Here is a 20,120-nt window from a genome sequence, read left to right as displayed (position 1 = left end):
TTACCCTGTTATCAAGCTCAGATTTATTAATAATCTAAAAACATGGTCCTGTCTGCTGGGGGGAATCTTTTTTTAAATGACATACAGGTGTCAAAGGGTAAAGTGGTAAGTTAAGAAATGACTGGAATAGTTTGGACATGTTTAAAGTCACTGGAAATAGTCATATTTCTCGTTCAGCTGTCTTATGTGACATAGTAACAGCACAAACTGTAGCTATGACATGACCTGTCTTTTTAAACAAACATCACACGTCGTTTTATTAACCAATACATTATTTATTGTTGCTCATAATATTTTGCTTTTGATATAATTCCTATGTTACAGGTACAATGTGCAATGCTGTATAAAAACAAAACATTTCTATTCAAACCCAAAGGATACTTAATGTTCTACTAGTAACCACCACAGAGAAGTGCTCTATTCCTTATTTGGCTACTTCCGCAGTTATCTTAAAGGGTAAAAGGAACAGTTGAGGTTTTTATGAAGCCTATCAACATAGTGAACTATAAGAATCCTTTTGGTTCGTTACAGAAAAGGGAACTCCGCCGAGTTTACATATCAATGATTTTCGAGGTCTTGGGGAGTAATGTTAGTAAACAGTGGTACAACTAAACTGCCTCAAGTGACGTAACTTGAGTCAGTGTCGGTTGCGGCTGAAGACTACAACTTTGAAAATGAAAAACCTCTGGGGGTGTGGAGTTAAAGAAGTTATCTTAACAGACCACTCTGCTTGAGGTTAACGGTTCGAGGCCACATGAGCCCTGACTAGCATAACGCTACAGCTGTTGTCAGTACAAACAACTGTTGTCGGCTGAGTTGCATTGTGGGTAATGTAGGTACCAGGTTTTGACTAGGAAGAAGAGTGCGTGGAATAAAGATGATATCTCTGGTTCTGCTGCATTAATTTTGACCATTCTTTTTACTGTCATGTCATGAGTCTGACAATGTTATAGGAGTGCAATGCTAAAGTGGAGTACTCTTTTACTAAAGCACCGGTGTTTGTTGCTGAGATATTATCTTGGTTAGCAATGCTAGTGCATGTCAGATGTCATATGAACACTACCTTTCAAATGCACATCCTACTAATAAAAGACAATCAAAAAAACAGTTTTTAAAAACCATAGAGCAACACCGGTACATACATACAATGGCAAAAGTGCATTTTGAGTAAACCCAAAGGTCTGCCATCCTGTGACAAAGTTGATAAGCTTAATGAAAAACCTCAACCTTGTCTTATGTGTATTTGAAACTCAGTAGTAGGAGGGTTAAAAAAAATAGTATATTACCTACTGAGAATCCTAATTATGCATCATGATCGATGTCTTGGTGAGATTTTCATTCCATTTTGACTTTTTTTTTTTCTTGAGTGTTGACATTTATTAACAAAAAACAAAATAACTGAAGTAATACTTTCCGGATTAAAAAAGTGTAAACTTTCACAAAATATAAAACTGACACATTCGAACCATAAATTATAAACATGTAGTCATGCATTTGTTCACAGGGCTGCATACCATTTAGTCTTACATTTTTATCTTACAAATAAAATAAAGTTAGATATTTTTCATGTGGTATGTAATGGATATTTACATTATTATTCATTAGTATTTGATGCATTAGTGTGTGGAGTATCATGGAGGATGCTCCCAGAGTGAGGATTAGAGTGTTTAAAGGACAAGTGTGGTATCTTGTGCGTGCGTGTGCGTCTGTGGAAGGGTTTTTGCTGAACTGGAGCAGTGGCTAAGGTAACGTTTTTGCCTTAAAAAAAACCCTACTGAACGTAAATGACATTTATCTGATGTCACAAGCTGCCAAAATATCTGATGTCAGGTTATGACAAATGTCCTATGTCATCTGATGTAGGTTTGCCAGCCAACAAACTTATGAGACACCATAAGTCAACTTGTCATAGTCTGAGTGTTGTAGTAGGTGTGATCCCTCATGACAACAGTAATGTACTGCACTGTCAGATTGGTGTACGCCTGTGTTGGTTGTTCACTGTAGGGTAGCTGGAGGTCTTTGCTAGTGTCCAGTGATCTATGGAGGTCCTGTATGGGGCGTCTGTGGAGACCCCTGATAAGGTTGAGAAGGTGGCACCCATGCTCCAGCACTGGGAGGACGGCTGGGTTCTCCACTACCTGACTGATCCAACTCAGCACTGTCGCAGTCAGAATCATCGCACAGGGCCCGATTCTATAGAGAGTGGGAAACGATGTCATACATGACCTACAGCCAACATTAAGTATTTTTGGCACTGGTGGAACAAGTATTCAGATTGTTTACTTAAGTAAAAGTACCAATACAACAATGTAAATAATACTCCATTACAAGTAAAGGTCCTGCATTCAAAATCCTACTTAACTGGAAGTACAGAAGTATTATCAGCAAAATGTACTTAAAGTATCAAAAGTAAAAGTACTTGTTCTGCAGTAAAATGTCCCCTGTCACTGATATATTAATATATATGACATTATTTGGTTTTTAATTCTGATGCAGCAATGTGTAAGCAGTATTTTACTGTTGTAGCTGGTCAAGGTGTAACTAGTTTGAACTGCTTAAGTCTGGTAGTATTGTCCAGTGGTTTCTAACCAAGGGGTCAGGCCCATTATAAGGATCACAATATAAATTTTGGGGGTCATGAGATAATTAATGGTTTAGGAAAGAAAAAGAGACACACTTCTGCTACACAAATCTGTTTTTCATTTATAAGACCTTTCTCAGATTTTGGCTTTTTTTGTGAAATACTGGATAATTTGACCTCTGTGGGCTTCAAACTGTTATTTAAATGAAACCATCTGAGAAACCATCTGTGGCAAAGGGCCCCAACCAGACACTGTATTTTGTAAGGGGTCAAAGTCCCTACTAGCTATATATGTCAGATAAATGTAATGGAGTAAAAAGTAGAATATTGTTCTCTAAAATGTAGTGGATAAAGTAACATAAAATAGATATACTCACTATACCTCAATATTCAACTTAAGTACAGTTCTTTCCACCACTGTTTTTTGGAGTAAGTGCTTTTACATCAGTCTAAGAAGATGACACAAACTGACACATGCAATCCTCTGTGGACCTGTTTTACCTCATTAGGATTCTGCCCGGCGTCCAGCTGAGCTTTGGCCTGGCCGAGAGCTCCGTCTCTCTCCGACAGGCCATCAGAAGCCTGTGCAGGATCAGTGTTGTCCGCCGGGATCTCCGACCCCTGAGAGAGGAGATCGTCGCTGCGGTCGTCCAACCTGTCGTCCGTGTTCGTGCTGACTACGTCGGGGGTGCCGCTGTGAGAGTGGTCTGTAGTGTGGCCCTCCTCGCCGTCCGACACCGATAGGTTCTCTGAGCTGAAGGTAGACACCGACTGGCACTTGGTGATGCTGGTCGGACGCCTGGAGAGATTAAAAAGAAACAACAACAAAATCGGGCTTAAAACTCACTGAATTGATGATGTGTGAGAATGATGCAAATTAAAAATGATTCTTTCTTCTCTGAATAAATCAGCAACTTGTCATAGAGGGAAAATGGCTTGAGGGAATTTTCCAGTGATGAAGGACAGCAAGTTACTCACCGTCTCCGTGGTAACTCAACCTCACTGTCAACTTCACCCTCCTCCTCTTCTGATGACACCCCACGCCTCTGTAGTCAGAAACAGGAAAAATGCACAAGTAAAAATGATCAAAGTATAACCAGAGGAATAATGAGGAGTATGCACAGATATGTGGCACTGTACCTGTTTGCGTGTGATAGCTGCCCTGTACAAAATGGCTGAAGGAGTTAGGTGCTGACTCCCAATTCCCCCTGATGCCCCCCGAGGCAACCTCACAGCACCAGCTCCCTCCTCTTTATCCTCCCCATCATGAGGCAGACGTGGAGATCCCAGAGACCCCCGCCCTGCTGCCGCCCCCCTCCCACATGGTGAGTCTGGGCTGCTGGAGAAGGGGAACGATGCAGCATCCTCGCTCGGCGTGTCACTGCGTGGAGGAGTTTCTGTGAGATCATCTAGACCAGCGGCCCCCACCTCTGATCCCCCTAACCCTGCTGAGGCACTGAGGCTCCCCCCTCTCTCCAGCCCACTCACAGAGGGCTCCCCTTTTCCCTGGCCCTCTGCCTCAAGCGTTGTGCAGATGAGGTCAGGGCTGGAGGAGGATAGCTGCCTCTGCTGCTGCTCGTGGCTGAGGCCCCGCAGGGCTGCAGAGGGCTCCAGGAGCTGCTTGGAGGTGTTAGTGGTAGAACTGTTAGCCTGGGCAGTTGTGTCCCTATTAGGGGAGGACTGATTTGCCTTAAGTCCAGCCAGGTCCCCACTGCTGCCTTTACCGGGCTTGCGATGGCGGGTTTTTACCCTCCGAGATCGGCTGGGCGAAGTGGAGCTTCTGTTGGGGCAGGCTGGGATAGTGACTTGCATCACGGAGGAATCCATTTTGGGAATGATTACCTCAGACTTGAGGATGTCTGGCCTGAAAGAGTAGGAGGGATTAGTCAACAACTGCAATCCACAAGCCTAATGAATATTCATTTATCCCCTTCAGTATCAGTCTTTTATCAAATAACGACTGAAATAAGATCTCACACCTCTTTCCCGATGGCAGTTTCTGGGGGACATTTCTCTTCTTGATGAGTTTGTCCATGGAGTTGGAGGAGCTGCTCTGCCTGGAGCTGTGGTGCTTAAACAAACCTGGATACTTCTTATCCAAAGACTGCTCTCTCCTGGAAATAAAACACCAAATGACACCAAAGTGTAAATGCATTGTGGCTTATTAATTATGTAAAGAATGTTAGCATTTGACAAAAATATACCCTGTGTTGATGGATTTATTTGTACCTCTGCAATTCTTTCTCTTTGAGCTCCAGCTGCAGCATGACAGCGCTGAGCTCCATGTAAAGGTTGTTAGCCCTCTCCAGTTTCCTCTCATAGTGCTCGCGAATGTCCAAAGCATGCCTGAGACGAAAAGAGGCTGCTGATGTCATTGTGCATCCACATGAGAGATTCCAAATCCCCCACAATAGACATGCACTCGAGGCACTTATGTCATCCACCGGGGCGGACAAAGGACTGACATCGAGAAATAGGACAGAGTGATAGTGGCCTCATACATGTAAGCTGACATAGTAAAAGTACCATCATCTACTGGTTGGGCACCCTTAGTTACCATGAAACTATGTATGTGAGATCTAAAATTAAAAATCAGACCTGAGCTCCTCTCTGCGTCGGTTGATCAGTTCCTCATCGAGCCGGTGAAGACAAGTACCCTCAGATTTAATCTTCTCAAAGTGCTGTTTCACCTCTTCTCGCCATTCAGCCTGATGAGAGCACATTTCTGTTAACCAGCTCCGTCTAGCCAGAACTGACTTTAAAAACCAGTTTTGTATGGCAGTTAATGTCTAATTACTGTGCAAGCATGTGTAGGTGCATGTGTATTTGTGTACATCATGTCTCCATATTTAAATGCATGATTTGTGTGTCTTTCTGTGCATCTACTGATCTTCCATATGCAGATTAGGAGAAGAAACCATACCTGAGACTTGAAGTACGTCTCTTGTGGAGTGGACAGTACATCAGCTGACGCTATATCCAGATGAAGAAGGATCTGACGGAAAGAGGGCCTATTCCTGGGCTTACAGTTCCTTCAAATCCAAGATGGGAAAGATAGCTGTGTACATTTGCAGTGCACTATAAAATCAATAAAGTCCTTAAACCACATATTAACGCCTCCCCATGCATCTACTCTCAACCCTTGCTTTTACTACTCTAATCTGCTCATTTTCTATCTCTCTTGTCCGCTCTTTCATCACTCTAACTGTCCATTTCCAGGCGTTACTCACCAACACTGTCTGAGGAGGATCTTGAAGCCATCAGGGCAGCTCTCAGGTACGGGCAGCTGAAGGCTGTTGTTTCCCACACCCCAGATGATGGCAGACGAGTCCACATCTTTATAAGGGATCTCTCCAGTTAGCATCTCCCACAACACCACTCCAAACGACCTTAAAGTTAAGTCAGGCTTTATTTAATCAGGAAGCCTCACTGAGGTCAAGATCTCTTCAACAAAAGAGACACAAAATATCAATAAGTAGAACTTTACTTCCCTCAGAGGAATGAATGACTTTGAAACACTGAAATAACAAACTCACGATACAATATCTGCTCTTCTACTGTAGTGCAGTACATTAAAGATAATTGCTTAATTGCTACACTGAGTCAAGAAAAAAAACACATGCTGATGTATTTGTAAGCTAGAAAGCATGTCAATGCTTATCAGACTTACCAGATGTCCACCTTTTCTGACACTGGCTCATTCCGAATGACTTCAGGAGCCATCCAAGCTACGGTGCCTGCGAATGACATCTTGGTGCTCTTGTCACTGAGCTCCTTTGAGGTGCCGAAGTCAGAGATCTTCACCAGGTCATCATGTGTAATCAGCATGCTGCAAAGGTGAGATTACATGGAAATATAAGGAATCAGCCTTGACACGTCAGGTCTTGTGTTGGCTGAATTTCTCATTAAGCTAGCTGTGTTGAGTCCATCGACTTACTTGGGGGACTTGAGGTCTCGATGGATGATTTTGTGGAGGTGTAGGTAGTTCATGCCACCTGCAATGCCCATGGACCAGTCAACCAGTAGGGAGGGGGTGATTTTACGGCCCGCCCTCAGCACCTCATACAGTTGGCCTTGGGCACAGTATTCCATTAAGATACAGTAACAAGGAGCCTGGGTGCACACGCCCCTGAAAGGAAGCACGGCAGTCAGATAACATAGCACAGGTGGACAGAAAGAGAAAGATATCAAAGTGTGATTTATGCAATTAAATGATACGTGACCCTGTAGGATATCATGAGTTTCCTCACTTGAAAGTGATGATGTTGGGGTGCTTGAGTTTGCGGAGGTGTTTGATCTCGGTCTCTTTGATGTCCCGCACTTTCTTTACAGCCACGTCTTCTCCGTGGAACTTGCCGAGGAAGACGGCTCCCTGCGCCCCGCTGCCCACCCACTGCAGGTCGGAGATTTCCTCAAAAGGAACCTCCCAGGACTCTAAGCGCAGACCAACAAGCCAACAAAAACAAACTCGAGTAAATGTGAAATCATGAAGTGGAACACAAAATTAACATGGGCATTGCCAACTGAATTTTTTCAATAGCACCCTTTGAGTAATTACTTAAATTATATCCATCACACATTGCGAAGCCTCCAAATGTCAATATGTACTCTTGCCAGTTTGGACAGGGAGGAGTCAAGGGGTTTGCTGAGCAAATGCTAGGTCCATGCTACACATTAGAATGGGCTGGCAGGAAAACAATTACATCATACAAAGTGCCTGCCATGTTTAAACAAATGGTACATTGACAGCTTATCCAGCAGAACGTTACATTTCTATCCAGAGATAAGAGAAAAATTGAGGGATAAACAACAATCCCCTCATAGTCTAATCTGTCTGTCCTCTGTCATACTGACTCTACTTAAATGACTGTGAGAGCATGGTCACTAAAGAGGGACAAGCTGGGCAGAATAAAAGAGAAAGGCAGATCAATTCTTCATGAGGTCCACTGAAGTGTCAAGATCTCTGGAGAAATGCTGCAGTGGAGGCAGATGCACATGACGCTTCCCCCTGGCCAGCTGTGAAAACTCACTTTAGCTGATGACTGAGTGAGAGAGATGGGCTGACGGACCCGTAAACACAGTCATGCTGCCAGCAGGTCATGGTGGCAGTCAGAGAGCAATGAAAATAATGGAGTTCTAGTGTTGGAAAAAAACAAAGTAAATTTACTCAAGTACTGTACTTAAGTACAATTTGAGGTACTTGTAGTTGAGTATTTCTGTTTTCTGCTACTTTACACTTCTACACCACTACGTTTAAGGGGGAAATATTGTAGTTTTTACTTAACAACATTTATCTGTCAGCTGTACTTACTTTTCAGATTAAGATTTTACATAAAAACATACACATACATAGGATAAGCTTATAAAATACAATGCATTATTAAAGATTAAACCAGTGATTCCTAACCTCTTTGGCTTGTGACCCCTTACAAAAAAGCAGTGTGTAATTGTTGTCATGTTGCAGATGTCTATGAGTTGTTAGCAGTTCCACCAAAGAGACATTTCCCCTCTAAACCTCTCAGATGGTTTCTTTAAATAACTGTTCATCCATGAGCTCAGATATTCATTTTCTATGGTGCATCTCCATGGTTACAGAGGCACCACAATAATTTCATATACTGAATGAATGACATGTCACAAGTCACAAACTAGTCTGACTTTTCTTTGTTCTGTGGCATTCAAATACACTGTCACATACACAGCAGAGGGTCAGATAGCATAGAAGTGGAACATTTACTATCACATACCTTCATGGCTATGTTTGTGTTCAGTGGAGTAGGCCTTTCCAATCATGGTCCAGACTGGTTTTAGGCAGCCAAACAGTCCCTCCAAAAAACCGCCACTTCCTGATTGTAGCCGAATGTTCTCCGACTGGCTCCGAACAGCACCAGCCTCTGGACTGTGCCCCGCCTCGGCCCCGCCACCACACTGGCAGGCCTCATGTTCATGTAGTTTTAGCACGCTGTTGTCAAAGTGGGATGAGGGTCCATCACTGGGAGTGGGGCTGCTGCCGCCCGGTGCCCCCTGTCCACCCGTGTCGATGGACAGCACGTTACGGAGGACACACTGTGTGGGGGTCAGGTCCGTTTCGGGGGTGCAGGCAGGGGTGTCTCCATCGAGTCTTCGATAGGGGGGTTCTGAGATGGGGGTACTGAAGCCTGACAGGGAGGGGGAAGGGGCACGGGGCTCATGGATACAGGTCCCACTCATCAGGGGTTTCCCCAACACAGCAGGTTAGGGTGGATGGAGGATGGAAAGATGAGAAGTAAGCCTGGAAGAGAAGATTTATGATAACTGCATTAGAATGATTGATGATTGTTAGTATTGCCACATTTCATCTTTGTGTTAATAGGTAAACAGTATACTTACTGTTTTTCAAGATAAAAACAAGTGTGGATTATTTTCAGCGCTGGACAGCTCCATTTGCAAGATGGAGCTGTCCAGTGCTGAAATGACAGCTACCTTTACTTCCACTGTCTCTTTTGATCTTTTAAGAACTTACTAGAGTTTGCAACTAACTTTTCTTTTATTCAAGCAATGCAAAACACCCAGACAGCTCGTGCTGTGAGTTGGGCATCCAGCCAGTGCCCCAGTTTAACCACTCAGTCACTCATTTCCACAACCAAATTCTGTCTGAATCATGCAGTAAAGCCTCATCTCCGTGTCTATGAATGGGAGAACCAGCCTGCCCAGTGGAGCCATCACCCAGAGTGGAGATGGGCTTTATGAATGAATCGACCAGAGGAGGTTGTACAGTCCACAGCCCTGGATGTCACCTGTTCTTTAACTGTCCCTCTGAGGCGCATCAGTGTCCGACAAGATCAGCGCAACGCCACTCAGCAGCTCCCATATGTCGTCCATCATGCATCAAGTGAAGAGCATTGTGTGCATCTGAGGAATATGACGAATTGCATAACCACCTCAGTGTGGATGTGTACGTACGTCCGTGCGTGGTGCGTGCCTGCATGTGTGTGCGAGAGAGAGAGAGAGAGAGAGAGAGAGAGAGAGAGAGAGAGAGAGCACATGTATCCAATTCACATATCCCACACCAGCTCCATTTCTTGTACTGCACCACTGCATGAGAAGAGCCACGGCGACTGAGGAAATGAGAGCGTGGAGAAAAAAAACGGGCACTAAACAACCACCGGGCCTGTGTGAAGGAACAGTGCACACACGCACACAAACGCAGGAAGATCAATCTTTAAATAACCGAGGATGTGATGATGACACTCAGCAGCATCATAGCCGACGTGCATGAATTGCAAGCCCGATGCCTACTATGGTCCATGCCAAGTGAAACTGCCGCAGCGTCTGTACATTTACTCAACGTTGGCATTAACACAAATATTTCGTAATGTGGGCTTTCTCGCTGCACAAATATGATTTTCTAGCATTCATCGACGATGATTTGTTTCTTGGCAGCATCAGTTCATTGGTGCAGTGTGAGCGGTGTGAACGCTACCGCACCAAGCAACGGCATCATACCTAAACGTCCTGTGATACCTGATCTCTTATTCAATCAGCATTTAGCCGGATAGTATGACATTCCCATACCTTTCTGCCTGGTTGATGTCGCGTTATCAAGTGAAGGGGTGGGCTCGGCTTTCTATTTGTCGGCGATAACGAGCAAACCGTCGTTTTTCTTCGTTCCGGGCTGTCTGTTGTATTTCCAGTCCCTGTATCCACGAGTTTCACGTTACTGGGATGGATCCCAGCGGGCAAATTGTGTTATCAATAACCGGGGACCCATGCAACGTGAGGCGCGCTGGGTTTTTTGGGGGAGGGAGCTGTCTCCTTCCCAGTGCTGAATTGACGTCACGGAAATGCGAGTTGCGCCACAAGGGGGCGCTACCATCACCATCTGCAAACACACACACACACGGAATCGGCTATCAGTTTTCCATCATCACATCCATCATTTCCAGTGCCAAAATGTGCCGTTATGGGCGCATTTAATTCACTGTTTTCAATGTTTGAGCTGTGCTCCAACCAGACGGTCCCGGATCGTGTCAGCCAGCATCCGCCCTGCTGCTGCTGCTGCTGCTGCTGCTGATGTGTCCTTGAGCAAGACACGCTGATTCCCCGCCGGCTCCAGGGATGCTGCGACTGACCATGCGCTTTGCCTTCTCCGGAGAGGAGGGAAAAGCAGCATCTGTATCTTCATCTGGGATAATGTGCAATATCATGGACATAACCATGAATCCAAATTAACCATATACACTCACCTGTACTTGATATTGTACATGCTATATGCCACTTCTCATACATATCTATATGCAACCCACCAAGCACGACCCTTACCGTTAACCTGTTTATATTTTTGGCATTGTGTATATTCTGGATTTGCACCTTATCCCTATACATTTGCACTCTTTCCTACTTTGTAGTGCAACTGATGCACAACAATTATTATTCCCTCGGGATAAATAAAGTTCTATCTTATTATAGTTTATAATTATATCATAATCACGAATCAGATGGTTGTTTAGGCTTATAATGTGGTCAATAACACGATAATTAACGGTTTATATATATGGACTGCACTACATTGAAAAACCCATGTGTAACCCCGATTTGTAGAAGTTAAATAAAATCATTCATGTATTTCAGGTATCTCAACTCTCTAACAACAAACAGTGGGTACGTTTGGCTCAGTGTGGATGCAAAGTCGCTCTGTGTCCAGAAGAGGGCAGCACATCAGCTCTGTCCGGTTTGTGCCTTGTAGCTGAAGGCAGCACTGTTTGTCCCTCTGACTTGCCGTAGCCAACACGGCGGGATTAACTTGAAGTAAAGAACCCCAAAGTGTCACAACTTCGTAGCATGTACCTTTATTTTGTTGTTTGCAAACACAGCGCACGATAATTGACCCCACTCAACAGGACACACTACAAGGTAATTTCCACAACGTATAAAACGGAGAGCAACTGTTGCTGTTGCCAAACTAGGCCGACATCAAACTAATTAGCTAGAGCCAGCTATGCTAGCTAACTTTAACCGTTAGCTGTTTGTTCACTGTTTTCCCCGTGTGTAATGTTACAGTCAGCTGTTGAGGTGTAAACATGACATCCACTACTAACTTACTGTGTTTACCTGTCTGACCCATGGTGTGTTTCCAGGGTCTAGTGGCCAGGTTTCACCGTGTTGAAGATGTGCTCTCTGGCTCTGTTTCCCCCTCCGCTGCCCTCCGGACAGACCACTCTGTGCGAGTCCAACAACGAGCTGCTGTCAGGAACCACTAATGGAGACCGACTGAAACAGGTCTGATTCAAAGCTGCTGTGGTTACTATACAGCCAGTTTATATGTAATTTATAATCCCACTAAACGGCATAAGAATGATCATGTTTCCAATGAGCTCAGTTGTTGACTAAACGTGATTTTTGGGTGCTATGGCAGGGGTCCAAAATCACAGCCCGACCCGGACCCCGAAGATAACCACTTTAACGAGTTGTAGTTAAATGTATCTGCACTGTGCTGGTAAAAGTTCATTTCGTGGTTGTGTGTTTTCTGCAGGAGTCCAGTCCTCTGAGTTTGTATTTCCCCCGAGAGTCTCTGAAGCTCCACAGTCGCACAGAAAGCAGCAGCAAGGCAGCCTTCCTGGACCACTCTGAAACACTGTGGATGAGAAGTGCAGCAGCATGGTAGGTAACACAGAGAGAGAGAGATTAGGTGTGGGACTTACAGCATACAGTGACACACTATATACATGGTAATACAAGGTAAAGGTTATAATGTTCAGTTTTTGTTGAAACTTTTTTAGAAAGGTGTTGATTCAACTTTCTGATCATTTTGGAGGCTGTAGTTTGTGGTGCTGTTGGACTGTATTGCACTATACAGAGAGGTGTTTCTTTTATTTAGCCTACCCTCATTGATATAAATGTTTTGGACAAAATAATAGAAACACCTGTCAGTATAATGCAATACAATTCAACAGCACCACAAACTGCAGCCCTCCAAAATGATCATAGTTGAATCAACACCTCTCTAAAACAGCTTCAACTAAACCTCAACATTATAACCGTCATGAAGGTAGGATTTACTGCAGGACCGCTGTATAAGATTGCATTAGCTTTAACTAGGTGTACCTAATAAACTGGCAACTGAGTGTAATATCCCTTTGACATGTTGTCTATGATAACAATGCTATTATGTTACTATAGCCTGACAACACAGGATTTTTGAAGCTGAAATCAATAAGGATCCCTTAAACTTTTGAACAGTTGAAAAGTATATTTATCTGTGCTCTCTGGTGAACAAATAATGTTTTGAAACTACTTCATATCTTTGCCATTTCTATACTGCAGTTTCTTGTTACTTATATGCGATATCGATATATATCTGACAATAATTGTTCACCATAAATCTTATCAAATAACGTGGTGCGACTTTCAACCGCAAGGGTTGGTGGTTCGATCCCTCATCTCCTCTGGGCACATGTTGAAGTGTTGTTTAGCAAGACACTGAACCATAAGTTGTTCCCAAAGTATGTGTGTGCAAAAAAATGTAAGTTGCTTTGGACAAAAGCATCAGCCAAATTAATTTAACAACATTTACTCACTGCATTATGAAGTGTTTTCAGTTTGATACGATGAGTAGTGATGTTTTAACGTTTAGCAAACACAGCAATATGTACACACGTGCTGTCAATCAATTGCTAAATAGTCTAAATTGGCAAAAAGGTTAAACTGTCAGTAAGGATGCAGCTGCAACTCATACTCACTCAAATCACCACAGTCTGCCAACCAAATTTCTTACTTCATATTTTACAACATACAGAACTGTTTGTACCAGCATATCATTCACTTGTCCCACGTCTGTCACAGACAAATATCATTTATGCAACTTATCTCTGTCCATTTCAGGCGGGATGGTGGCTTCACGGGGCTGCTCAATGAAATTACCAACTCGCATACAGAGGGTACATGAGGCGCCAAAATCTTCTGTTTTTGCTTTAACACATAATGACCTGATGCTATATATCCACTGATGTGTGTGTATACATTAACTCTCCTGTATCTTGTGCTCTTGTAGTGCCTAAATGGCTGTCAGTGAGTTCTGGTTGTACACTGGCGTTGCTCCGAAGGGTCTCTTCCTTTCACGGCTCCCTGTTTCCTCATCTCACAGTAAGTTGAGCTTGCTGGTTAAATATGTTGTTGACAACAGTACACTTAATTACCAGATGTTTGTTATGTTGCGTTAAAATGTGTATTACTTGTTTGTCATTTGATCCATAGTTGAGCAGTGAGGACATGATTGCTGAGTTTTCACAAGTGCTGAACTGGTAAGTGCCAATTTTGTAATCTGTAGTTTGTTTTTTTTCTCAATAGGCAAATTATTGAAGCTATTATTTTCATGTGGTGGTGAGCAGACATGTTGGAGAAGAGCTGACATTTTTTAATATTAATATAACTGTAGAGCTGCAACAATTAGTTGATTTAATCTTTTTGTCGATCAACAGAAAATGTATCCACAACAGTTTTGACAATTAAGTTATTTTTGAAGGCCGAACATCTGACAGTTCCAGGTTCTCAAATGTGATGATCTGCTGCTTTTCCTACATAAAGGTTTTGAACAGTTGGCTGGATAAAACAAGACATTTAATGAGTTTTGGCTGCATGACATTGTGATGGACATTTTTCACTGTTTTCTGATGTTTTATACACTAAACAATTCATCGATTATTCTGGGAAATAATAGTCAGATAAATGGATAATGAAAACAATCATTAGTTGAAGCTTTACACAAACTTGTGGGATCTTTGTATACATTTGCAGTGTTTTTGTACAATGGCTTGAAACAGTATTATAGTACAAAAACAAAATTACAAAACAACATTTGTCTTAAAATTGTTTACTTGAATAGTCAGTGGCCTTTCTCTGCTTTAATCCCTCTTGCTTTTCCAGGTCTGACTGTGTGGTGCGAGCCTTTGCCTGGCATCCTCATACAGATAAATTTGCTGTAGCCCTACTGGACGACTCCATTAAGATCTACAACCCCAAAAGGTACAGTAACTAACCTCTGAAGAAGGCACACTCAGGGAATAAAGTCTATGCTGCATATCCCTCATTAAAAAGATGATTGCTGGTCAAAGCTTTACAGTGCAAGATAACAACAGTGACATGAAACACTAATGCAGCAGGAATAGTCCAAAACAGCAGAGTTGTAGTACACTGTATATAAATTATTTATCTGTTCACTTTTCATGATAATAGAATGTCAGTGCTAGTCTGTAGAAGTACTTTGATGCAACAGTGAACCTCTGATCTCTATCACAACGAAGCTGTATGTCTCCAGGACAGGCTACACACTCTGACTGCATGTCAGCCTCGTAGAGCAGCGTTGTTCTTTGACCTCTCAGTTGTTCTGTGACAGTATTGTCACTGCTCCGTCTCCTTTTGTACTCTGTCTCTCAGTGCCACAACTCCCACACTGAAGCACCGTCTACAGAGGAGTGTTGCAGCAGTGCAGTGGAAGCCGCTGTGTGCATCTGCCCTCGCTGTTGCTTGTCAAAACTGTTTACTGGTCTGGCATGTGGACCCCTGCTCACTGTCAACCAGGTACGTAAACTCCAGTGTATCTGCAGGCCTCAGAAGGTATTAAAAGTTTTGAATTTCATTTTCAAAGGTCTTGAATATTTTTTCTTGCCTGCTGTAGGCAGCAACACTAGCTCTAACCTTTTTTTGTATGTGGTTGCTGGCTGTTGTGAGACGTTATCCATCTGTAAACTACAAGTGAGACTGGTGCGACAGTGGATTTTACAGGCAGGAGGCTGTTTAATCTTTTTTTGTGGAGTTTCAGTCTGCACCATTAATAAATAAATGTATTGTATTTAATAAATAATTGTAGTCCTCTACTGGTTTTCTAGGAAAAGGTATTACATTCTATGTGGTATTTAAAAAGTTAAATTTAACTTGATTTAATTTAACACTGCAGAAACCCTGAAACTCTTTTCTTGTGCTGTCCTCATCTTCCTCTCAACCCATCCAGGCCTTCGTCTGGTTGTGCTCAAGTCTTGTCTCATCCCGGCCACTCTCCCGTCACTTCCATCGCCTGGTCTCCAAGCGGATCTCTCCTTGTGTCGGCGTCGCCCATGGACACTGCGATGATGGTACGAGGCAACCGCTTTGTCTTCAAGTCCAAATTATCTTGCAAGAAGTGATTCACAAAGTGACTGATATTCTTACTGAGTTGCTGGGGTTGTGAGCTGTTGTACCTTTGGCATCATTGTATCTTTCAGGTTTGGGATGTAGCTGCAGAAAGCTGTGTGCCACTTCAGCGTGTTGGAGGAGGCGGGGTCACCTTCCTGTCCTGGTCCCCTGACGGCAGCCATGTCCTGGCTTCTACACCGTCTGCCCTGTTCAGGTTAGAGACAGCACTTCAAAAATCGAAAGAATAACCAAAGATTTTCTAATCTACTTCCTTCTTTCCTTTTAGAGCTACAATAACACATTTCAAGGGAAAGATATGTAAAGCTGCCACTGAATATGTGTGAAATTCCATGATTAGTGTGGGGGACCTGAGTTAATGGCCACTTGCTGTATTATAATTGAGGCCCACTCACCTTTCATGAATATTTACGAACATGTAAGCAATTAGCTGCATAGTCTGGAGTTTAGCAGGTTTTACAAGATAATAAGTAGCCAGAAAGTGGAGTTTTTACACATGTATCTTCTCTTCAGGGTTTGGGAGACCAGGATGTGGACCTGTGAGCGATGGCCATGTGTGAAAGGGCGCTGCCAGGTGAAAACTTGTCACCACATTTCAAAGTTATTGTTCAATTAGGTAACAAAACATTTTCTAAATCATGTATTTATTAAATAATTATGAATCTGGTTTTGTTTGTTTTGGTTAGTCTGGCTGTTGGAGTCCAGATGGGAGTCGACTTCTCTTCACTGTACAGGGAGAGACGGTCATCTATGCTCTGACCTTCACTGATACAGCAGGTTATCTGTCTCAGTCTTTATACAAAATAAGCAGTTGTTTTGTAGAAAATACAGCCTTGTTGATAATTGATTTGCAGCTTGAATTGTTTTCTTCTCAAGTTGGATGAAAAAGTTGGGAAAGAGAAAAAGAAAGAGTTTTGATAACTTAGCAGGTAACTTGATGTGTTAAAGAGTAAAAGAAGATGACCTGTATGATGTTGATTTGTTCAGCAGGCATACCTACAAGCACATCAAAAGGGCCAAAGGCAGCAGCAGTGGTGGCTGACCTATCAGAGACGACCTTTAACACACCAGATGGAGACATCATGTAAGAGCTCTAAATTAAATTGCTAATTGGGCTGTCTTTTAGTTTAACTACATCAAAAACAGAAGCAGGGCTTCCAAAAAGGCCCAGAGAGAAACAGCAAGACCGTTTGAAGCACCTTGCTCGCAAAAAAATCTAAATATGTATTACGGGCAGTATTCAGTGCTGCTTGACTTCCTATCTGCATATAATATTACAGGCACTTACAGTAAGCCCAATGCTTAGTGTCACTCACCCCTGTCTAATTTGTCTGCCAGCGTTGGTGGAGAGATCCAGTCTTTAGCGTGGGACCCAACAGGAGAGAGGCTTGCCGTGCTTCTTAAAGGTCTTTCTCACTTTTCTTCTATTCACCCTGATGCCTGTCAGTATTACATTGGTGAATGGTTTTAAGTATTAAAGGGACAGTTCACCCCAATCCAAACTACATATTTTTCCTCTTACCTGTAGTTCTATTTATCCATCTAGATTGTTTTGGTGTGAGTTACAGAGTTTCAAAGATATCAGCCGTACAGATGTCTGGCTTTTTTTAATATAACGGGACTATATAGCACTCGGCTTGCGGTGCTCAAAACAAAATGCAAAAAAATAAATTTGAAAAATTCAACAGCAATGTCTCCTTCCAGAAATCATGACCCGGTTACTCAAGATAATCCACAGATTTGTTGTGAGCAATTTCATGTAGGAACTATTTTCTTTTTACCAATAGTTCCTACATGAAACTGCTCTAACCGGGTCAAGATTTCTGGAAAGTGATGTTGCTGTTGAGTTTTCCAAATGTATATCTCCAAAACTGCAACTCAACACCAAAACAATCTAGATGGATAAATAGCACTACAGGTAAGAGGAAAAATATGTATTTTTGATTTTGGGGTGAACTGTCTCTTTAATAACTCATATCTGTGTCCATCTTATCTGTTCCCTCAGGTGATCCACAGGCAGCAGACCGGTGTGCTATCATAGCCGTGTTTAAGACAAGAACCAACCCCATTTTTGAGCTTTTGCCATGGTTTGTACTTTTATGTGTGGTTGCATTTCCAAGGGTAGTACTGCATATCCCATCTACATGTACTGAATATTTCTTGTGTTTCCCTTTTTAGTGGTTTTGTTCAAGGGGAGCCCGGCGCAGAGCCGAGACTGATGCAGTTCCACCCAAATTTCCAGCACGGAGCTCTGCTCAGTGTGGTCGGTCTTAACCCTATAAAATTCCTATTTTTTTCTCTCATAATATGTTTTTGTGAATAATACGTTTTCTGGTTATCTGGGTATCCGCAGGTATTAACTGCGGATACCCAGTTGATGGCTTGAAAATGAAAATGTAAATGTAAAGTCTGAAATTTCATTTAAAAAATATTTTATCTTGCCTGCCATAGACAGTAATATTAGTTATAAAATGTTGTTGTATTCAACTGTGGGCCGTCGGGAGACGTTAAACACTTAGAAACTAAAAGTGGGATTGTTGACAGTGGATTGTGAGTTCAGAAGGCTGTTTAATCCCTTTTTATGGAGTTTCAGTCAACGCCATCAGACCTGTAGCAAACAGTATATAGGAAGCTCATCGTCTCATAATGGGCAAGTGTTGATTTTAGCAAAAATGTAAATTAGTTAATCATTTTTAATTGGTTAATCCATCCATCCATTTTCTGCCACTTATCCGGGTCCAGGTCGTGTTAATATATAATTAGGAATTATTGTTATAAACTGTAACGGAAGTACTGAAAAAATGTGATATAATAATAAATTATTATTCTGGGCCATATCGTCCCTTCTGGTTTTCCATCATACTTTCATACTATGGCCAGTACGATCATAAAACGGGTATAAATATTGCGTCTTAAATAGTCTCAACTTGGCGAACCCTGCAGAAACCCTGATAGATGAATAACCACATCAGCTACTCCCCATGTACTCTGTCACCTCCAAAGTAACAGTTCTCCCTCTGTTCTCAGTGTTGGTCCAGTGGAAGAATTACCCACGTGCCTTTCTACTTCCTGAGCGCTGACGTCCCCCATTTTGGTCTTGGTGGCAGTCCGTCACTGCCGCGCCCTCAAGCAAGGCCTACAGACTTTGCCAATCAGTCGCTCTTTACGGAGCTCATCTCTTGACCGACCCTCACCCACCATCACACACTCACAAGTCATTGTTGTTATCATGTATTGTCAATAAATGTGCAGAACGTTCTTGCTATACTAACACTTGTTTGTTCTCTCATTTGTGAAAACATTTAAACAGAATAGTCATTGTGAGGTACTGATGAAAAGCATTTCCCCCTTTGAGTTAAAAGAGTAACTTACTCCATCGATTTAAGCATTGCTCTTCTATATCTGGCTCTTGATGGACAGTTATTTTTTTTTTTAAAAGGATCGAAAATTGATGCAGCAGAACTGGAAATGTCCGCCGTGTCCCAAATCCATACTATATTTGATCCTAAGTCCTTTTTTAGTGTGTTCAAACTAGAAAGCTGACAAAATGAAGTATACTCAAAGCAGACGGAATGAATACTAAATATGGTTGATTTGTGACTGTGCTGTTGATGCACACTATACTCCCACAATGCAATGCAAAAAGGAAATTGAAGAGCTACTCGCAGCTGGAATCAGTTCAGATAAATTGTGGGTGGTGGTGAAACAGCTCCAAACATTTTGTAAAACAACAAAAAAAAGTTTTCAATGTTAGGAAATACATTTTGATGTCTCTGTGATTGGCAGTAGCTTTCCAAAGTCAAAGATTGATTGACAATCGACATCCCACATATTGTATTATCAATCAATGGTGAAGTATGCTTATTTTTGTGTGCTGCTGCTAAAACACTACACTATGATGCTGTAGTATGTAGTAATTAGTATGTCGTATGAATGTAGTGTACACAGCTGACGTCCATGCATTCTTCCTTGTCAAAACCTGGCACCTTTGTTACCCACAATGCAACTTGACCACTGACAGACCGGAGATTCGGGTGTGTTATGCTAGTAGTGGCTAAGCAGAGATGAGGAGTGGGCCACAGAGGTCTGGAAAGCTAACTTTTTTCTAACTCCACACCCCCAGATTTACTTTCATTTTCAAACTTATAGTCTTTAGCCCCAACTGACATTGACTCAAGTGATGTCACTTGAGACAATTTATTAGACTGCAGCTCTCTGTAGAGCCATACAAGGTTTTATAATACAACTTATTTCACATGCAGCACTCCCCAAGTATTGTATATGGACTTTGATGTGTAAAATCGTTCCCCTTTAAATGTGATCTGATTTAGTTTTGTTTGTTTTTTTCAGGTTTTTAACAATAATTGCCATTGAT

General features: G+C 42.4%; 2 protein-coding genes across 6 annotated transcripts; one reads left to right on the top strand and one right to left on the bottom strand.

Moving 5' to 3' along the window:
• Nucleotides 1-254: 254 nt before the first annotated feature.
• Nucleotides 255-11,806, bottom strand: map3k12 (mitogen-activated protein kinase kinase kinase 12). Of its 4 annotated transcripts, none has more exons than XM_044210672.1 (14): nucleotides 11,672-11,806; nucleotides 8,329-8,852; nucleotides 6,832-7,027; nucleotides 6,519-6,710; nucleotides 6,252-6,410; nucleotides 5,812-5,970; nucleotides 5,505-5,613; nucleotides 5,180-5,289; nucleotides 4,811-4,927; nucleotides 4,561-4,695; nucleotides 3,722-4,445; nucleotides 3,560-3,627; nucleotides 3,083-3,380; nucleotides 255-2,193 (listed from the first exon to the last, which is right to left on the bottom strand). In XM_044210672.1, exons 2-14 carry the CDS (start codon nucleotides 8,789-8,791, stop codon nucleotides 2,038-2,040), a joined length of 2,886 nt encoding a protein of 961 aa, XP_044066607.1. In that variant the 5' UTR covers nucleotides 8,792-8,852; nucleotides 11,672-11,806; the 3' UTR covers nucleotides 255-2,037. The 4 variants fall into 4 exon arrangements, with proteins under 4 accessions (XP_044066607.1, XP_044066605.1, XP_044066608.1 ...); XM_044210670.1 differs by lacking the exon at nucleotides 11,672-11,806 and adding an exon at nucleotides 10,136-10,402; XM_044210673.1 differs by lacking the exon at nucleotides 11,672-11,806 and adding an exon at nucleotides 10,136-10,401 and having other exon boundaries at nucleotides 6,832-7,015.
• On the top strand, nucleotides 11,698-19,018 carry aaas (achalasia, adrenocortical insufficiency, alacrimia). Of its 2 annotated transcripts, none has more exons than XM_044210675.1 (16): nucleotides 11,698-11,839; nucleotides 12,093-12,220; nucleotides 13,442-13,497; nucleotides 13,611-13,702; nucleotides 13,814-13,860; nucleotides 14,483-14,581; nucleotides 14,993-15,136; nucleotides 15,567-15,687; nucleotides 15,817-15,941; nucleotides 16,259-16,319; nucleotides 16,432-16,522; nucleotides 16,736-16,829; nucleotides 17,084-17,151; nucleotides 17,751-17,832; nucleotides 17,924-18,008; nucleotides 18,773-19,018. In XM_044210675.1, exons 1-16 carry the CDS (start codon nucleotides 11,729-11,731, stop codon nucleotides 18,926-18,928), a joined length of 1,560 nt encoding a protein of 519 aa, XP_044066610.1. In that variant the 5' UTR covers nucleotides 11,698-11,728; the 3' UTR covers nucleotides 18,929-19,018. The 2 variants fall into 2 exon arrangements, with proteins under 2 accessions (XP_044066610.1, XP_044066609.1); XM_044210674.1 differs by having other exon boundaries at nucleotides 16,733-16,829.
• Nucleotides 19,019-20,120: the final 1,102 nt, after the last annotated feature.

This window comes from Siniperca chuatsi, linkage group LG10 (genome assembly GCF_020085105.1).
Source record: "Siniperca chuatsi isolate FFG_IHB_CAS linkage group LG10, ASM2008510v1, whole genome shotgun sequence".
NCBI lineage: Eukaryota > Metazoa > Chordata > Actinopteri > Centrarchiformes > Sinipercidae > Siniperca > Siniperca chuatsi.
The sequence above is the reverse complement of the archived record's forward strand: the minus strand, read 5'-3'. Positions and strand labels throughout refer to the sequence as shown.